Genomic DNA, 16,004 nt, shown 5'->3' on the forward strand with positions numbered 1-16,004 from the left:
TTGCTGCTTGTTTTTAAGAATCATGAGATAAGAAAAAACTGCTGGTAAATTTAAGCCTGTTATTTTTTAATAAAGAGCACTTGCAAAATATTGGATCTGAACTTGCGAGCTAGTCCAGCAGGCTCTTGGCTTTCTGGCTTCTGTTTTTAATGTTTAGATGATATTAAGTTCAGTACACCAGGAGATTTATTCTCAAGTCATTCCAGGAGGTTTTAACTTAGCCATCTTGATTACTTTCTTCTCTATGCTGCTTTGTCCCTTTGCACAGGTGAGTGATTCTTTTTATGTGTGCTAATTAATACTGGTGCTTGAGCAGAAAAACTATTTTAAGAACCATGTATATCCTCTTCTTTTGGAGAAATTGAAATAGTTGTTTAGTTCAGTTTGAGTTTTCTTTTTTTTTTTTTTGCTTCATCTCAATTTTATACCTGTTCTTTGAACTTGAAATATCATTCAGTTTCAGAGGTAGAAATGTTTTGGTTCTAACGAGTAATTCCAGATTTGTGGCTTTATGCTTTCCACTTCTAACTTATACTCTCTGTTAGTTATGTAGAAGTGACTTTCTTAACCTTCTGTTCTCTCTGGAGGGAAGTTGTTTTTTTTCCCCAGGTGTCAGCCACATGCTTTTGTGTTGGTGTGATTTGGAGATAATATTCCTGTGGTAGTGTTTTGAGTGTGTACGTGTGTGGGGGTGGCATACTGACACACAAGTGGAGCAGCAACGTTTGAAGAGCAAGGTCATCTTTTATTTTTTTTTATTTTTATTTTTTTAAAATATTTTATTTACATTTTTTAGTTCTCGGCAGACACAACATATTTGTTTGTATGTGGTGCTGAGGATCGAACCCGGGCTGCACGCCTGCCAGGGGAGCGCGCTACCCTTGAGCCATATCCCCAGCCCGCAAGGTCATCTTTTAATGGCTCATAAAGCATCCATGGCCTTTTTAGTTTCCTACTCAAGAATTTTTATTGAGATACAGTTTGTATTTGGTGAAACACCGTGTGAAATTTTACCCACTGTGCCGGCCGCACTTGGCGTGCCTGTCCAGGAGGGGAATGCAGCCATGGGCGGATCCTGAGGGTTTTCTCTTGCTACTTGTTTCTTGATCCCTGCCTCTTCTCCCCTCCCCCCAGTTCTCAGCTCCTTTGACACCTAGATGAAGCCATGTTCTAGAACTTTGTGAGTAGAGGCTGAGTTTGCTTAGTTGGAGTGCTGGGGCCAGAAGTGTCTTGAACTTCTGTGCAGCTTTGGAATACGTGCACAAAGGCAGTGTGATGTCTTGGGCCGTGACCAAGTCTAAACATGAAATTTGCGTTCTTGTGCACACACAGCCTGCTTTTGGAGCATCTGCGTTCTGACTGGGACCCATCCCAGGTCAGGTGTGGAGCTTCCTCCTCCTGTCCTGTTGGTGCTCAGGAGGTTTGGGGTGTTTCTAGTTTTTAGTGGTTTGGTGTTAGCCCAGCGTCCACACTGTGGGCAGAGTTGATCTGATCGGAATTCTTTTTGTTTCCGTTTCTCTTGGGCAGATGTTCAGGAGTGGAGTTGCTGGGTCTTACCAAGGTGTGTTTACCAGGACACTCGAGCAGTTTTCCAGAGCGCTCAAACTGTGTGCCCCTTCGATGTGCCCCTTCAGACTGGTCGCCCCAGGTCCTTGCCAGGGTCAGGACTGTCCTTTTCCCATTGCTGTTGGTAGCTCAGTGTGATTTCGGTTTCATGTCTTGGATAGTTAGTGATGCGGGGCTTTCATCGTGTACTTACTGGCCATTGGTATATTTCCATTTTAAACTGCACACTTCTGCAGTTTGTGTGTTAGGTTGTTCTGTAGTTTGAACTGGAATGTACCCAGAGACTCATCTATGAGGGGTTTAAAACCCGGTGTAGTGCCCGTGGGAGGTGGCCTTTTCTTGGATCACTGGAGGTGGCTCCTCAGAGGGAACAGTGACACCAGTCCCTCCTCTCTCTCCATCCCAGCCACGAGGTGAATGGCATGCTCCACACATTCCCTGCAGTGATGTACCGCCTCGTGGCGCCCAGAGGAGCAGGGCCCTGGATCATGACCAAGTCCTCCAAAACCACCAGCCCAAATAAGCCTTTTCTCTAAGGTTGATTCTTCTTATATACATATATTTTTTTCTTAGCTGTAGGTGGACACAATACCTTTATTTTGTTTATTTATGTTTATGTGATGCGGAGGATCGAACCCAGTGCCTCACATATGCAAGGCAAGCGCTCTGCCACTGAGCTACAACTCCAGCCCCGCTAAGGTTGATTCTTCTCGATGTTTGTTATAGTGATGGAAAGCTAACACAGACTGTCTCTTTCTTTTTTGAGTTGAAGGACATCTTACTGTAATTTTAAATAATATCCTTTGATACACACACATATACAGAGCTGTTCCTCATTATCCACAGGGGATTGCTTACCTTGGATGTTGTGTCCAAGATCCCTGTGGGTACCAAAAACCCATGGATACTCCAGTCCCTTATAAAAGAAATGGCATATTATTGCATACAACTTATATACATCCTTCCATGTAATGTAAATCCTCTCCAGACTGCTCAGAGCACCTGATATGTGCAGACACCATGTGAATGCCTGTGTGGCCTGGGGCCTGATGGCAGGGAGGGTCTGCACATGCCCGGTACACATGGGTTTCCTTCCACGGGTTTTTAATGTGTGGTTGGCTCCAGGGAAGCAGAGCCCCTGGACTTGGAGGGCTGACTGTACTTGTGTCTAGACGCACGTCTTGGCCTGGCCATTCATTTTCATAGTAGCGTCTTGACGAGAAGTCCAGTTTTTATTGATAATATCATTATGGTGTTCTTGATAATATCATTATGGTGTTCTGGTACTCTCCAGGAAATTTTTACCTCAAAAATGTGTTTTAGAAGTTTTATAGTTGTTAGTCTTTACATTTTAGGTCTGTGATTTGTCATGAATTGTATTGTGTGTGACTTGATGCAAGGAATTGAGTCACATTATTGTCTGTGTGTGTCCAGCACCATCCAGAGGGCTTCCCCTCCCCATCCAGCATGGAGGAGTCTTATTGAAAACCAGTTAGCTCTACACCTGGAGTGTTTCTTGGGTTCCCCATTTTGTTTCCAGGATGCGTCTGTGTGTCATGTGGGCTTTGGCACCACACAGAGCCCTTGTAGCTTTAGCGTTTCCAGCATCATTGCTTCACCTCTGTGATGTGAGGCCAGAGGACCTCAGGGCCCAGGGACAGAGCTCCGTGACAGAGCACTTGCCTGGCCCATAGGAGCCCAGAGGTCCATCCCCAGCACTGCTAAATGCACACAAGACCCTGAGAGGCAGGAGAGGTGCCTCGGGAGATGCTGAGTTCCCAGCGGTTTTTCCTGGCGCTGTGATTGAACCCAGGCCTTCACACATGCTAGGCAAGCACTGTACATTGAACTGCGTCCTCAGCCTCCTTTCAAATTTCTTTTTAAAGTTTTTTGAGACAGGGTCTTGCTAAGTTGCCCAGGCTGGCCTTGAACTTCCAACATCCTGCTCAGCCTCCTGAGTAGCTAGCTGTGTGTTACACGGGCTGTGGTGTTACAGGTGTCTGCCACCACACCTGGCATCTTCTTTTAAAAAATCTGATACCTAGGGTTTTTAGTTATATTTATCAGGAGGAATAGGGATAAATATGGTTTATTTAAATTTTTAAAAATGTATACCAAATTATCTCTTACCACAAAAATAGGAATTTCTGGGTTTTGGTATTTCCTTACCTCTGGATGTTTATACTTGAATTTTCCATTGGCCATTTGGAGTCTTTTGCTTCCATGGCGTTCAGGCTTGTGGTGTCCCTACCCCCCAGGTTACTCTGCACCCTTGTCCTCATTTGAACACGCTGCTTTTTCCTTCCTGCTTGATCACCTGCCTGCTGGCCCTGGCCCTCAGGGCTGCTGCAGCTGCCCCAGCTCTGTGGTGATTAGGTCCTCTCAGTCCCTTCAGATTTCTGGAACAGCACTGAGGGCGGCATTGCATTGCTCTAGAGGCTGGGAAGGCCAGCTCTCTGCTCCGTAGGTGGTGGTGCTCCTGCGTCCCCTGGGGTGGAAGCAGCAAGCCCTGGTCTCTTCAGCCCCTGGCCAGGACACTAATGTGTTCATGAGGGCCCCACCCTCGTGACTAGTCACCTCCAAGAGGCCCTGCCTCTAATACATCACCCTTGGGATTACGTTTTAACTTGGGGTTGGGGGAGACACAGTCCATAGCACAAATCAGCAACTACTGATTCTGAGTAGATCTTACAACATAGTCTGTTAAATGCTTTATGATCTAAATGTTCTTTGTCCATCTAGTAAGGGAGATGCATAAGGAGGGTAGTGCACCAGGAGGACTTGCCAGTGCCCCAGGAGCAGGAGTGAGCAGCAGCTGTCTGGTGCTGCTGCCAGCACCCTGCCCTCCTCCTCACAGTGGCCTCATCACTGGCCAACTCTGCAGGTGGTGACAACCCCCACCATAGCTCCTTGTCCTGCCCAGCCCTCCTTGTCTCCCGACGCCCTTCCCAGGGTGCATTGGCAGTGCTGCTGCTGTTAAGCCGGTCTCCTGCCTTTGCCCAGGGCCCACGCCCACAGGGCTACCCACAGTATCTAACACCCTGCCCCATACTCTTCCCTGCAGTGTCCTCCTGAGGGCAGTGTGGTGGGAAGAGGTTTTTTTTTTTTTTTTTTTTTAGAAAGAGAGAGAGAGAGAGAGAATTTTTTAATATTTATTTTTTAGTTTTTGGCGGACACAACATCTTTCTTTGTATGTGGTGCTGAGGATCGAACCCGGGCCGCACGCATGCCAGGTGAGCGCGTTACCACTTGAGCCACATCCCCAGCCCCGGGAAGAGATTTTTTGAGTCAAGTGGCTCCCATCCTTACCTCTTGCTCTGTGATTTTTTTTAGATACGCTACTTAAGCTTTCTGAGCCTTGATTTCTGTGGAAAGGGGGAAAAGTACTAATTTTCTTACAAGCTGTACTAAGGTTAATTTAGGAAAGTTCTGGAAACTTTAAGAACTCCTATAAAATTTGGATCTGTATCCTGAATTGAAATTTAAGGCCAACCGTGAGACTCATTCTTTCTGATCTTTGTCTTGGCAGTACATTTGCTGAGAACAGAGGAGGTTCTGTTAGTTTATTAAACAAGCCCTCAAGCATTGCCATGGGTTGGGTTAAGTGTGGGACTCAGATGGGCCCAGTGGGCGTGTGTTCAGATGAAGATGGGGTGCAGTCAGTGCCGTGGTGTAGGTCTGCTGAGAGGGTCCTGGCCCCACAAGGGGCAGCCCCTACAACCTGTGCTGAATGGGTCGAATCACAGGAAGGGCTCCTGGGGCCAGGGTTGCTGGTGCTTGATCTTTTATTTTTAAGCAGCTTTGTTGGGTAACAGTTTATATCCCAAGAAATCCATCTACTTGAAGTGAAGAGTTGCGTGGATTTTAGTAAATGTACAAATTATGTAGCCATTGTCGAAGCCACGAGTGTTCTCCACCATCCAGAAGGTTCCTGCCTGTCGCAGGCCTGACGTGGAGCACGGAGTGACTTAGCCGTGCAGCACAGTTGAGAGCATGGCCGGGTGCAGCAGGGCTGTGTGTCTGACAGGAAGCTGTGCTCTTTCCCACAAGCTGTGTGTCAGCCTCCATGGATGCTGGGACTATTTCCTTATCCGTGAGATGTAATCACTTGTCTGATTGAACTGTACCTCCCTCTGAATTCCTGAGTCCTGTGTTTGCCTAAACTTAAGGTACCTTGGATTAGTGGAAAGATAGGGTGCACTTTCAAAAGTGATAACCAGCTGAGTGCATGGTACACGCCTGTAATCCCAGGAGCTCAAGCCTAAGACAGGAGGATCACGAGGTTAAAGCCAACCTCAGTAAAAAGGCGCTAAGCAACTCAGTGAGAACCTATCTGAACATAAAATACAAAAAAATAGGGCTGGGGATGTGGCTCAATGGCCGAGTTCCCCTGAGTTCCATCCCCGGTACCCCCTGCCAAAAAAGTGATAGCCAAAAGACAGGGCCCATCAAGGAGAACACAAGGATTGAGCCAGGCACTGTGGTGCTTGCCGCTGCTTGACTCAGGAGGCTGGTCGCAGCAGGGTTGCAAGTTGGAGACTAGCCTGGGCAACTTAGTGAGACCCTGCCACAAACATTGCCAGTCTAATAATAGAAAAGTAGCTCTCGTTCTTAAAATTATCATTGAAGTTTAACATTGTTTTCATTGTATATTTGTGAATTGTGAATAAGTTTTTGATGAATTGCCTATTCACATTGTCTAGTTCTCTTGGTTTATTTCTATTTTCATTCATTTGTAAGAACTCTTTGCTTTTTAAAGAAATTTCCTATCTCAGTTGACAGACGTTTTTGATATTTGCTTGCCTTTTAACCTTAAGGTCTTTTTGACTACAGGGTCAGATTTACCAGATATTTCACTTACGGCTTATGGAGTTTTAAAACTGCAAAATAACCTCAGCTTAGTATCATAATAATGTCAAAAAGGAGGAAGAACTAATTAATCTAAGTAGCTTTTAAACTTGGCACTTTGACTACTCTGTGTCTAAAGAAGAAAACAAAGCAACCAAATTTTGAACTCTTCTTGTTTGTCCTTTGGTGGTATCTGCTGTAGTGAAACTTGTGTGTGTTTTAGGGTCGATCAGTGAGGGCTCCTTTGCTTAAGTGTAACTGCCGCACAAAATACAACGGCTCTTAGAAACACAGGCTTGTCTAATCGCATGCAGTGGGCAGTCACAGTCAGTGACCTGTGATTGTGTGACTCCTTCAGTCTGTCATTGAAGCATTGTAAATTTTAATGATGTGAGCTGTTCATATGTAGTTACGTAAGTAGTCTAATTTATTATTCAGTGAGGTTTTATGGTGCGTAGCAGTCAAAATGAGGCCCTTTACATTAGCTAGTTCTTCCTCAAGGAACTGTGGATTCTGCCTGGAGAACCCCAACTCTGATTTCCAGTTGGTTTACTTTACTGATACTTGAAGGTCCTAGCGTGCTCAGCTGTGAGAAGGGAACTTGAGATAATAAAATGAAGGCGTTTTTAAAGGGGAGTTGTGGGGGAACTGCTTGCACTCCTTGGCCGTTGGATGGTCAGACTGATGCCTCTGTTCTCTGCACAGGTGTGATGGGCAGGTGAGGAGAAGCCACCTCCCTGTCTGGTCTCAGCATGACCGAGTGCTTCCTGCCCCCCACCAGCAGCCCCAGCGAGCACCGCAGGGCCGAGCACGGCAGCGGGCTGACCCGGACGCCCAGCTCCGAGGAGATCAGCCCCACAAAGTTCCCTGGACTGTACCGCACGGGCGAGCCCTCGCCCCCCCATGACGCCCTGCACGAGCCCGCCGATGCGGCGTCGGAGGATGAGAAGGACCATGGCAAGAAGAAAGGAAAGTTCAAGAAGAAGGAGAAGAGGAGTGAGTGCCCTCTGCCCACAGTCAGGCTGGCGTGGCCCACGTTCTTGCTTTTAGGGTCTCGGTTTTCACCTATTGAAGTTGTATTTTGGGGTCATAATTTGACACACAAATTACCAAATTTCCAAATACGGTAAAAGTTTTCTAGTGGACATCTTTTAAAATATATAAAAAGAGGGCTGGGTTGTGGCTCAGTGGCAGAGTGCTTGTCTCACACATGTGAGGCACTGAGTTCAATCCTCAGCACCGCATAAAAATAAATAAACAAAGATATTGTGTCTGTATAACTAAAGAAATATTTTAAAAAAACACACTGGAATTTTGGCTGAGAGAGCCTTGCATTCTCAGTAGGTTTTGTGGGCATTTGGGGTACACTTTGGTTGGAACTGAAAAAGGTAGTTACTCCTTGTCATAGGCCAGTGCCACAACCTTCTGAGGCTCCCATTCACTGGGAGGATGCAGCCCTCTTGGGTGTTTTAAAGGCAGGTGAGGTGAGTTGGTTTAAGTTCAGTATTTATTTTGGATCTCATGGTGTTGGTTGCCCTGTGGAGCAGGCCTAGTGTGCGTCTCAGCGCTGCAGACTGAGGAGCAGGTCAGCTCCTAGCCCCAGGGCCTCAAGAGACAACCGGCTGATGTCACACCTGGCTCGGTGGGGGCCTGCCCCCTCTTCGGCTGTCTCTTCCGCCCATTCCTGTTCCTTGCTCCCAGCAGTGACTGTGCACCTCTGTGGCCGGACAGTGTTTCACTGTGTTCACACACTAGGATCGATGTACCCGCTTTGCTGCATTATCATTAGCTACTTTCATTTTTCAACTGTTGTGAGGAGCACTTCCCTGCAGTCCTACCTTTTTTCCCCTTATTATTTATTTATTGATGTTGTAGATGGATGGAATGCCTTTATTTTATTTGTTTATTTGTATGTGGTGCTGAGGATGGAACCCAGTGTCTCATGCATGCTAGGTAAGCGCTCTGCAACTGAGCCCCAGCCCCAGCCCCTCATGCCTGTCTTTTGGTGAGCGGGTTTATGCATTTTTGCTGTGTGTGCCTGGGCATGGAAATGCACACTCTAGGCCTTCAGTCTTGCAGCTCCAGGAGATCCCAAAGAACAGCTTTCCAGGTGGTCAAACCAGTTCACATTCCTGACAGCAGTGCATGACAATTCTTCTTGCTTTACGTCATGGTATTTTGTCCTTAAGATTTTTGCCACCTGGTTAGTGTAGGATTCATGGTATTTTAGTTAGATGGTAGCTTATGAAATACCTTTGATTTTATTATAAAGTAGCTTATAGCTAGCTAAGAAAAGGAATGGGAGAGTTAGAGACATTAAAACAGAAGCCACGGGCTGTGAGGAGGAGGTGCAATGTCACTAAGCCGAGGAGTTTGGGGCTAGCCTGGCAGCAGAGCAGGCCCTGTCTCAAAAACAGTCAAAACACAAAAGCTAATTGTGACCTGGTGTTAAGGCCATGGGGCTCTAGGTCAGTGTGAGAGAGCAAAGCTACTCTGCCAGCAAAGGGGTGACACATTGGCCACCATCCAAGAGGGGGAGAACCTCTTGGAGCAGTCTTCCCAAGAGGTGGCTGTGGTCTCTGCCCCAGTCAGCAAAAAGAGCCCAGTAGCTGGTGACAGGAGAGCCAAGCCTGTCAGGAACCATCAGAGCGGTTTCTGTGGTGCCCTGAGACTGCATTGAAAGCCCAGCTGAGGAGCCTGGGTGGAGAGCAGGGTCACCGGGAGAGAGGACACTCTGCTGCAGGGCCCATTGTGTTTGTCCTCAGTGTGGACCTCCAGCACCCCACTCACACGCCTGCACTGTAGGGCCAAGGCCTGTGCTCTGCCTGTTGCCCTCATGTGGCTGGCAGGGGCACTGCCATTCCTTGCAGCTAGCTGAGCACAAAGCCTGCATTTGCAGGGCTGAGGAGGAAAGCCAGAGAGCTGGCGCCTGGGCACCTCTGCAGCTGTGCTCTTTTCAGAAAGCAGATGGCCACTTTGACACTGAGCACACGCGTAACTCACACTCCCTGCGTTTCTTTGGCAGCTGAAGGCTATGCTGCCTTTCAGGAAGATAGTTCTGGAGATGAAGCTGAAAGCCCTTCCAAAATGAAGAGGTCCAAGGGAATTCATGTTTTCAAGAAGCCCAGCTTTTCTAAAAAGAAGGAGAAGGATTTTAAAATAAAAGAGAAACCCAAAGAAGAAAAGCATAAAGAAGAAAAGCACAAAGAAGAAAAGCATAAGGAGAAGAAGTCAAAGGACTTGACGGCAGCTGACGTTGTCAAACAGTGGAAGGAAAAGAAGAAAAAGAAGAAGCCCATCCAGGAGCCGGAGGTGCCTCAGGTGGATGCACCCAGCCTCAGGCCTGTCTTTGGGATCCCTCTGGCTGCTGCGGTGGAGAGGACCATGATGTGCGACGGCGTCCGCCTGCCGGCCGTGTTCCGCGAGTGTGTGGACCATGTGGAGAAGCACGGCATGAAGTGCGAGGGCATCTACAGAGTGTCAGGTATGGGGCGCGCCTCGCTGCTGGGCTGTGGACCTGAGCTGCTGTCTCCAGCCTGTAGGGAGCGCTGTGGCCTGTGCCGCAGCCCGAGCGTCTCCCTGGCCCTTGCAGTTGCAGCCGCCACCACCTCTTTGTCTGACAGTCTGTTTTTGTAAGCATTTGCACCTGAGTTGTTCGTAGCTCACAGCTGCAGGGACAGGATGGAGGGAAGCGTTTGGGGAGCATCGTCCAGCAGGGCTGTGCTCAGAGCCTGCTTGCTCTCCCTTCTGCCCTCTGGGCTGCGTGAAGCTCAGTGGTGGGAGGGCCTGCAGTGAGGGGTGGGCAGTGAAGGAAGCTCCGACAGCCTTGCACTATGGCTTTTGAGTTTGACTGAATGCTTAGGCCCCAGGTGCAAATGCTGCCGCTAGCCCCCTGCAGCTAGTACGTGGATCACTGAAGAGGGTTTTCCATTTATCTACATCCAGTGTGTATGAAAACTTGTTTCAGAGTTGGCACAAATTTATTTTATATTTGGTGTCTAAAATCAAGCAAATGGTATCTTATTTAAAAGTAAACAGGTTTCTTTCTTCCAAAATAGACACCATGCTGCTCTGGGTGAGGTTCTGAGCTGGAGGCATCTGTGTCCCTCAGCTCCATGACTCACCTCCAGCATCACCCACTTCTGTTCAGAGAGTTATTTTATGAAATCAGTTGTTGGTCACATGTTTTTGTGAGTTAAGTCATGTGCACTGGGGACATCTGCAGAGCTTAAGAAGCTTTCCACTTACTGGGTTCTGACACGTTTGCAGCAGGTAGATTTAATACTTAAGTTTGTTGAGAAGGGGCAGATATTTTTGATACTTAGGAAAATCTTTACACAATCTAATAGATAACTTGTCCTTGAATATTTAACATGGTAAGAGTAGTTGGTCTACGGGGCTGCAGCTGTAGCTCAGTGGTAGGGTACTTGGGGCAGGTTCCATCCTCAGCACCACACAAAAATAAAATAAATAAAATAAGGGTATTGTGTTCATCTACAACTAAAAAAAAAAAATTAAAAAGAGTAGTTGAGCTACTATTTTATAGAAAACAAAGTCAATCAAGAAATGAATTTGAATTGACACTTCCTTAATATTATCTAGAATTAACACTTAAACATATTTGCAATTTTGATTTTTTAAAGAATAGTGTATGGGGCTGGGGCTGGGGCTCAGTGGCAGAGTGCTTGCCTTGCATATGTGAGGCACTGGATTTTGATCCTCAACACCACATAAAAATAAAAAAACAAAATAAAGATCTTGTGTGCATGTATAACTAAAGAAAAAAATTTAAAAACCCCAAGAATAATATATGACAAATTGTGTTTTTAAAGATTTAAGCAGTAATAATACAAGCTGCTTTCCTTATATCACCTTGATAGGCATGAAAAATTTTGGTATTAGGTGAAAGTTTCTCTGAAGAGTTTCTGGGATTTGTTCAAAGGACTCTTTTTTTTCTCTGACCTGTTTTTGATGTTTTTGTTTTGCGTGTTTTCCTGGGGAGTCAGAGTGGCAGGTTCTCTCTCTTCTGAAAGCATTCAAACTGAGCTGTCTCCCTGGTCTCCTCCTGGGCCAAGTGCTCACCTGGACAGTACTGTCAGCACAGCCTGCTGTGGTGTGGTGGGTGCTAGGGACTTTCCTTTTTCAATGCCATTAATGTTTTTTGCTGGGGATTATTTGGTTCTCACTCATATATCATTCCCAACTTTAAAACCAATGTGAAAGACAGTTGAAGCAATTTTATGTTTTTAATTTACTTATCTACATTTTACTGTATCTGTGTAATCTTTCTCTCCCAGGTACTCTTTATTTGAATGTCCAGTTTTTAAAGGGAAAACATTTTGCCCGTATTTTTATTGGTACATTATGCTCGTACCTGATGGTGGGGTGTGTGGTCGTTTTTCTTTATGTAAATAAAACTCCATTGTGCATATATACCACATTTTCTTTATCCATTCATTCATTGACAGACATATAGACTGGTTCCATAGTTGAGCTGTTTGTGAACTGGGCTGCTGTGAACATGGGTGTGCATGTATCTCTATAGTAAGGTGACTTCAGCTGGGCATGGTGGCACACACCTGTAACCCCAGCAGCTCGGGAGGCTGAGGCAGGAGGATCATGATTTCAGACCAGCCTCAGCAATAGCAAGGTGCTAAGCAACTCAGTGAGACCCTGTCTCTAAATAAAAATACAAACTAGGGCTGGAGATGTGGCTCAGTGAGTGCCCCTGAGTTCAGTCTCTGGTACCAAAAGAAAGGATGATTTTATTTCTTCAGCATAAATACTAAGGAGTGGCATAGCTAGGTCCTGTGGTGATCCATGCCTGGTCTACTGAGGATTTCCATGGTAGTTGTCCTAGTGTACAGTCCGCCAGCAGTGTGGAGTGTTCCTGTTTTTCCACACCCTCTCCAGCATTTATTATTGTTTGTATTCTTGACAGTTGCCATTCTGACTAGAGTGAGATGAAATATTGGTGTAGTTTTGATTTGAATTTCCCTGATTGCTAATAATGTGGACCATTTTAAAACTCTTTTTGTTGGCCATTTGTATTTCTTCTTCTGAATTGTGTCTGCTTCATTTGCCCATTTATTAATTAAGTTATATTTTTTGAAGTGAAGTTTTTTGGGCTCTGTATATATTCTAGATTTTAATCTTTTGTCAGAAGAGCAGCTAGCAAAGATTTTCTCTCATTCTGTAGGTTCTCTCTTCACATTGCTAATTGTTTTGTTGTTGTTGTTGTTGTTGTGCAGGAGCTTTTTAAGTTGATGGTATCCCATTTATTAGTTCTCAGCATCATTTCCTGAGATTTAGGGTTTCTATCTAGAAAGTCCTTCCTGTGCCTGTGTGCTGGACTGTCTTGGTATTTGACGGGGAGTTGCTTTGAATCTTACAGCACGTTTGGTAGTATGGTCATTTTAACAGTATGGACTCTGCCTATCCGGAACAGGGAGGTCTTCCTTTCTAAGGGTACCTAGGTGGTTTGCGGGGTCAGTACTGTTGGGGGTTTTATATATACACATACATATCACATAAGAGGAGAGAGGAGGTCTTTGACAGAACTCACAGTTAGTTGCTTATCCTGTTTTACTCATATTGTCATCAAAGTAAGAAAATAGGAATTATTTTCTAACTTTTTGTCTCAAAGATTATGCAAAAATAAGATCCACATTGCTATTTTTATATATGGTGCCGTTTGTGATTCTGGATAAGTTACAGATTTATTTTAATGCCATTAAAAGTTTTTACAAAAGTTAAGAAGTGCCAGAGCACAAATGCAAGCACTGTGTGGGTTATAGATGCTTTCAGATTAGATGGCTCGTTTGAACCATTGGCCTAAAATTTAAGTATTAAAAACAGTACAACATGTATAACTAACTAGAACAGCACAACAAAAAACCAGCACAAACTGGGGCTGGGGTTGTGGCTCAGTGGTAGAGCACTTGCTTAGCATATGTGAGGCACTGGATTCAATTCTCAGCACCATGTAAAAATAAAAAATAAAGGTCCGTCAAAACTAAAAAAACAAAACAAAACAAAAAGCACAAACCTACTTTGTGCTCTTTGGGATCAGTGTTGTTACTGGATCATGTCACAGTACAGGTGGATTTCATAAAGACTGAAAAGCTGATATAATGTTTGAAAAATATTTAGTTTATGTAGTTTCTTTCTGTTCAATAAGAAAGCAAATGATTTGATTTTAGAAGCCCAAAGTTCATTTTATTTTGAGTTCCAGCTCTGTTTACGTTATATAAACACTTAAAGGACTGGAGATGTAGCTAGTAGAAAAGTGTCTCCAGGTTCACTGGTACTGCAAAAATGTAGGGAGCGGGGATACTTAAGAATTTACACTTTAAGCTGAACGCAGTGGTACACACCTGTAATCCCAGTGGCTTGGGAGGCTGAGGATTGCAAGTTCAAAGCCAGCCTCAGCAAAAAAGCATCTCAGTGAGACCCTGTCTCTAAATAAAATACAAAATAGGGCTGGCGATGTGGCTCAGTGGTCAAGTGCCCCTGAGTTCAATCCTTGGTACACCCGCCCTCCCCCGAAAACAAAAATAAAAAGAATTTATACTTTAAAGTAGAAACTATACAGGAATTAGGGGATTACTTAATAGAGAATAGTTTTCAAAGAGTTTACAGTTAAACTTATAGTAAAATTTTTACTTTTAAAAGAGTAAGCCTACCTACAACTATTGGACATTTAGGTAAACAAAGTTACATTTTATGTTTCAGTCTTATGACTGAAGAGAAAACATTTGGCTGTGAGGGTAAGACTTACACTTGGGTTGTAGTTTAATTCTTCTAAAATTTCTTTTTCTTCTTGAATCTGTTGGCATATTTACTTAACATATTTGCAGTTGCTCTGAATGTTAAAATTTTCAGTTATCACTTAGGTTGTGATTAAGTTCACCCTTGAAGGGTAATCTTCTATTTAGTTAGTTTAATGCTAGGAATTGAACCTAGGGGCGCTCAGCCATTGGACTACAGCTTCAATGCGTTTTTATTTTTTCAACACAAGGTCTGGCCCAGTTGCTGAGACTGGCCTCAAAGTCATGACCCCCATGCCTCAGCTTCCAGTAACTGGGGTTCCAGGTGTGTCAACACCTGGCTGAAGTGCAGTCTTTCTTACGATTGTGTCTACAGGATAACTGTGTGGCCCTCGGGCAGGTATGTTGTTCATGTCAAGAGTTCTGCTAGTGGCCAGTGGCAGCTCTTGATCTGCCCAGCAAGATGGGGGTGGGGTGTCCTAGAGAAGAAAGCCTTTGTGTTTGATTTTTTTCCCCTCAGTATTCTTTCTTCTGAATTTGAATGGTTTAAGGAATTAAATCAAAGGTGGATGAACTAAAAGCAGCCTACGACCGAGAGGAGTCTCCAAATTTGGAAGAATACGAGCCCAACACTGTCGCCAGCTTGCTGAAGCAGTACCTGCGAGACCTGCCAGAGAATTTGCTTACCAAAGAGCTGATGCCCCGATTCGAAGAGGCCTGCGGGAGGGCCACGGAGAGCGAGAAAGTGCAGGAGTTCCAGCGCTTGCTCCAGGAACTGCCGGAATGTAACTACCTTCTCATTTCCTGGCTCATTGTTCACATGGACCACGTCATTGCCAAGGAACTGGAAACGAAGATGAACATACAGAACATCTCCATCGTGCTCAGCCCCACTGTGCAGGTACCCGTGGCCAGCGGCCCTGGGAGTTGGGGCATGTTTGCTGTTTCAGATGCACGTGAAGCTGGGAGCCTGAGGTGGTGGAGGATGGGTTAGCTTGACTGCGTCTTCTTTCATAATGTGGATGTTTCAACAGATGAAAGATGATCAATATGTTTGCCCTTTTGCTTGTAGCTGTGAAATTTGAATGTCATACAGTCTTTGTGGAGTTATAAAGCAGTTCTTGGTGACAGTGATCTGTTATTGGAGTAGATAGAGCCCATGTGCCTGCAGTTACAGACTTCATCTATAAACTTGTAAAGGTTTCTGCTGTTTCATCAAATAGCATCATTGCCTAATTATATCACGTACACATCAAACTCAGGCACAGAGGGCCGAACGTTCATTTGATTTAACCAGGGTTTCACTTGTAAAAGTGGGTCCCAGAGAGACCTATCTGTAGGCTTGTAGCATGAGAAGGTACCACAGGGCATCAGGGGTGGTGTGTCCATTGGTGTCTTTCTGTACCTGTGATTGGCTTGCCTTTACTGCTGCTCAGGTGAGCCTGCGTCAGGGTATGTTCTCCTCTCAAGTTACTGATATACTTTTTTAAATATCTATTTTATTATTTTTTAATACCTTTATTTTATTTATTTATTTTTATGTGGTGCTGAGGATCGAACCCAGCGCCTCACATGTGCGATGGGAGTGCTCTACCACTGAGCCCCAGCCCCAGCCCCAGCCCTGTTACTGATATTTTACTCAGGAAATAGTGGTGAATTTTTATTTTCAGTCCTCTTTTTGGCCAGCATACAGGCCACTGACCATAAATCATTGTCACTGTTATAAGAGTATGTTTTATTTCACTAAAGATTCTTTTACTGCATGTTGATTTTATATATATATATATATATATATATATATATATATATATATATATATAT

At 44.9% G+C, this 16,004-nt stretch overlaps 1 protein-coding gene across 3 annotated transcripts in view; it reads left to right on the top strand.

Moving 5' to 3' along the window:
• Ralbp1 (ralA binding protein 1) overlaps positions 1 to 16,004 on the top strand; it is a 34,044-nt gene that overhangs the window by 8,240 nt on the left and 9,800 nt on the right. For 2 of the 3 annotated variants that reach the window (XM_015506034.2, XM_048806736.1), the window contains exons 2-4: positions 7,120 to 7,410; positions 9,440 to 9,898; positions 14,735 to 15,084. In XM_015506034.2, the coding sequence (XP_015361520.1) occupies positions 7,167 to 7,410; positions 9,440 to 9,898; positions 14,735 to 15,084 (1,053 nt within the window). In that variant the 5' untranslated portion in view covers positions 7,120 to 7,166. Of the gene's footprint in view, positions 1 to 4,779; positions 4,800 to 7,119; positions 7,411 to 9,439; positions 9,899 to 14,734; positions 15,085 to 16,004 lie in introns of those variants that run through there. The other variant, XM_048806735.1, reaches the window with a different exon arrangement.

Source organism: Marmota marmota, unplaced genomic scaffold, assembly GCF_001458135.2.
Source record: "Marmota marmota marmota unplaced genomic scaffold, marMar, whole genome shotgun sequence".
In the NCBI taxonomy this organism is placed as follows: Eukaryota; Metazoa; Chordata; class Mammalia; order Rodentia; family Sciuridae; genus Marmota; species Marmota marmota.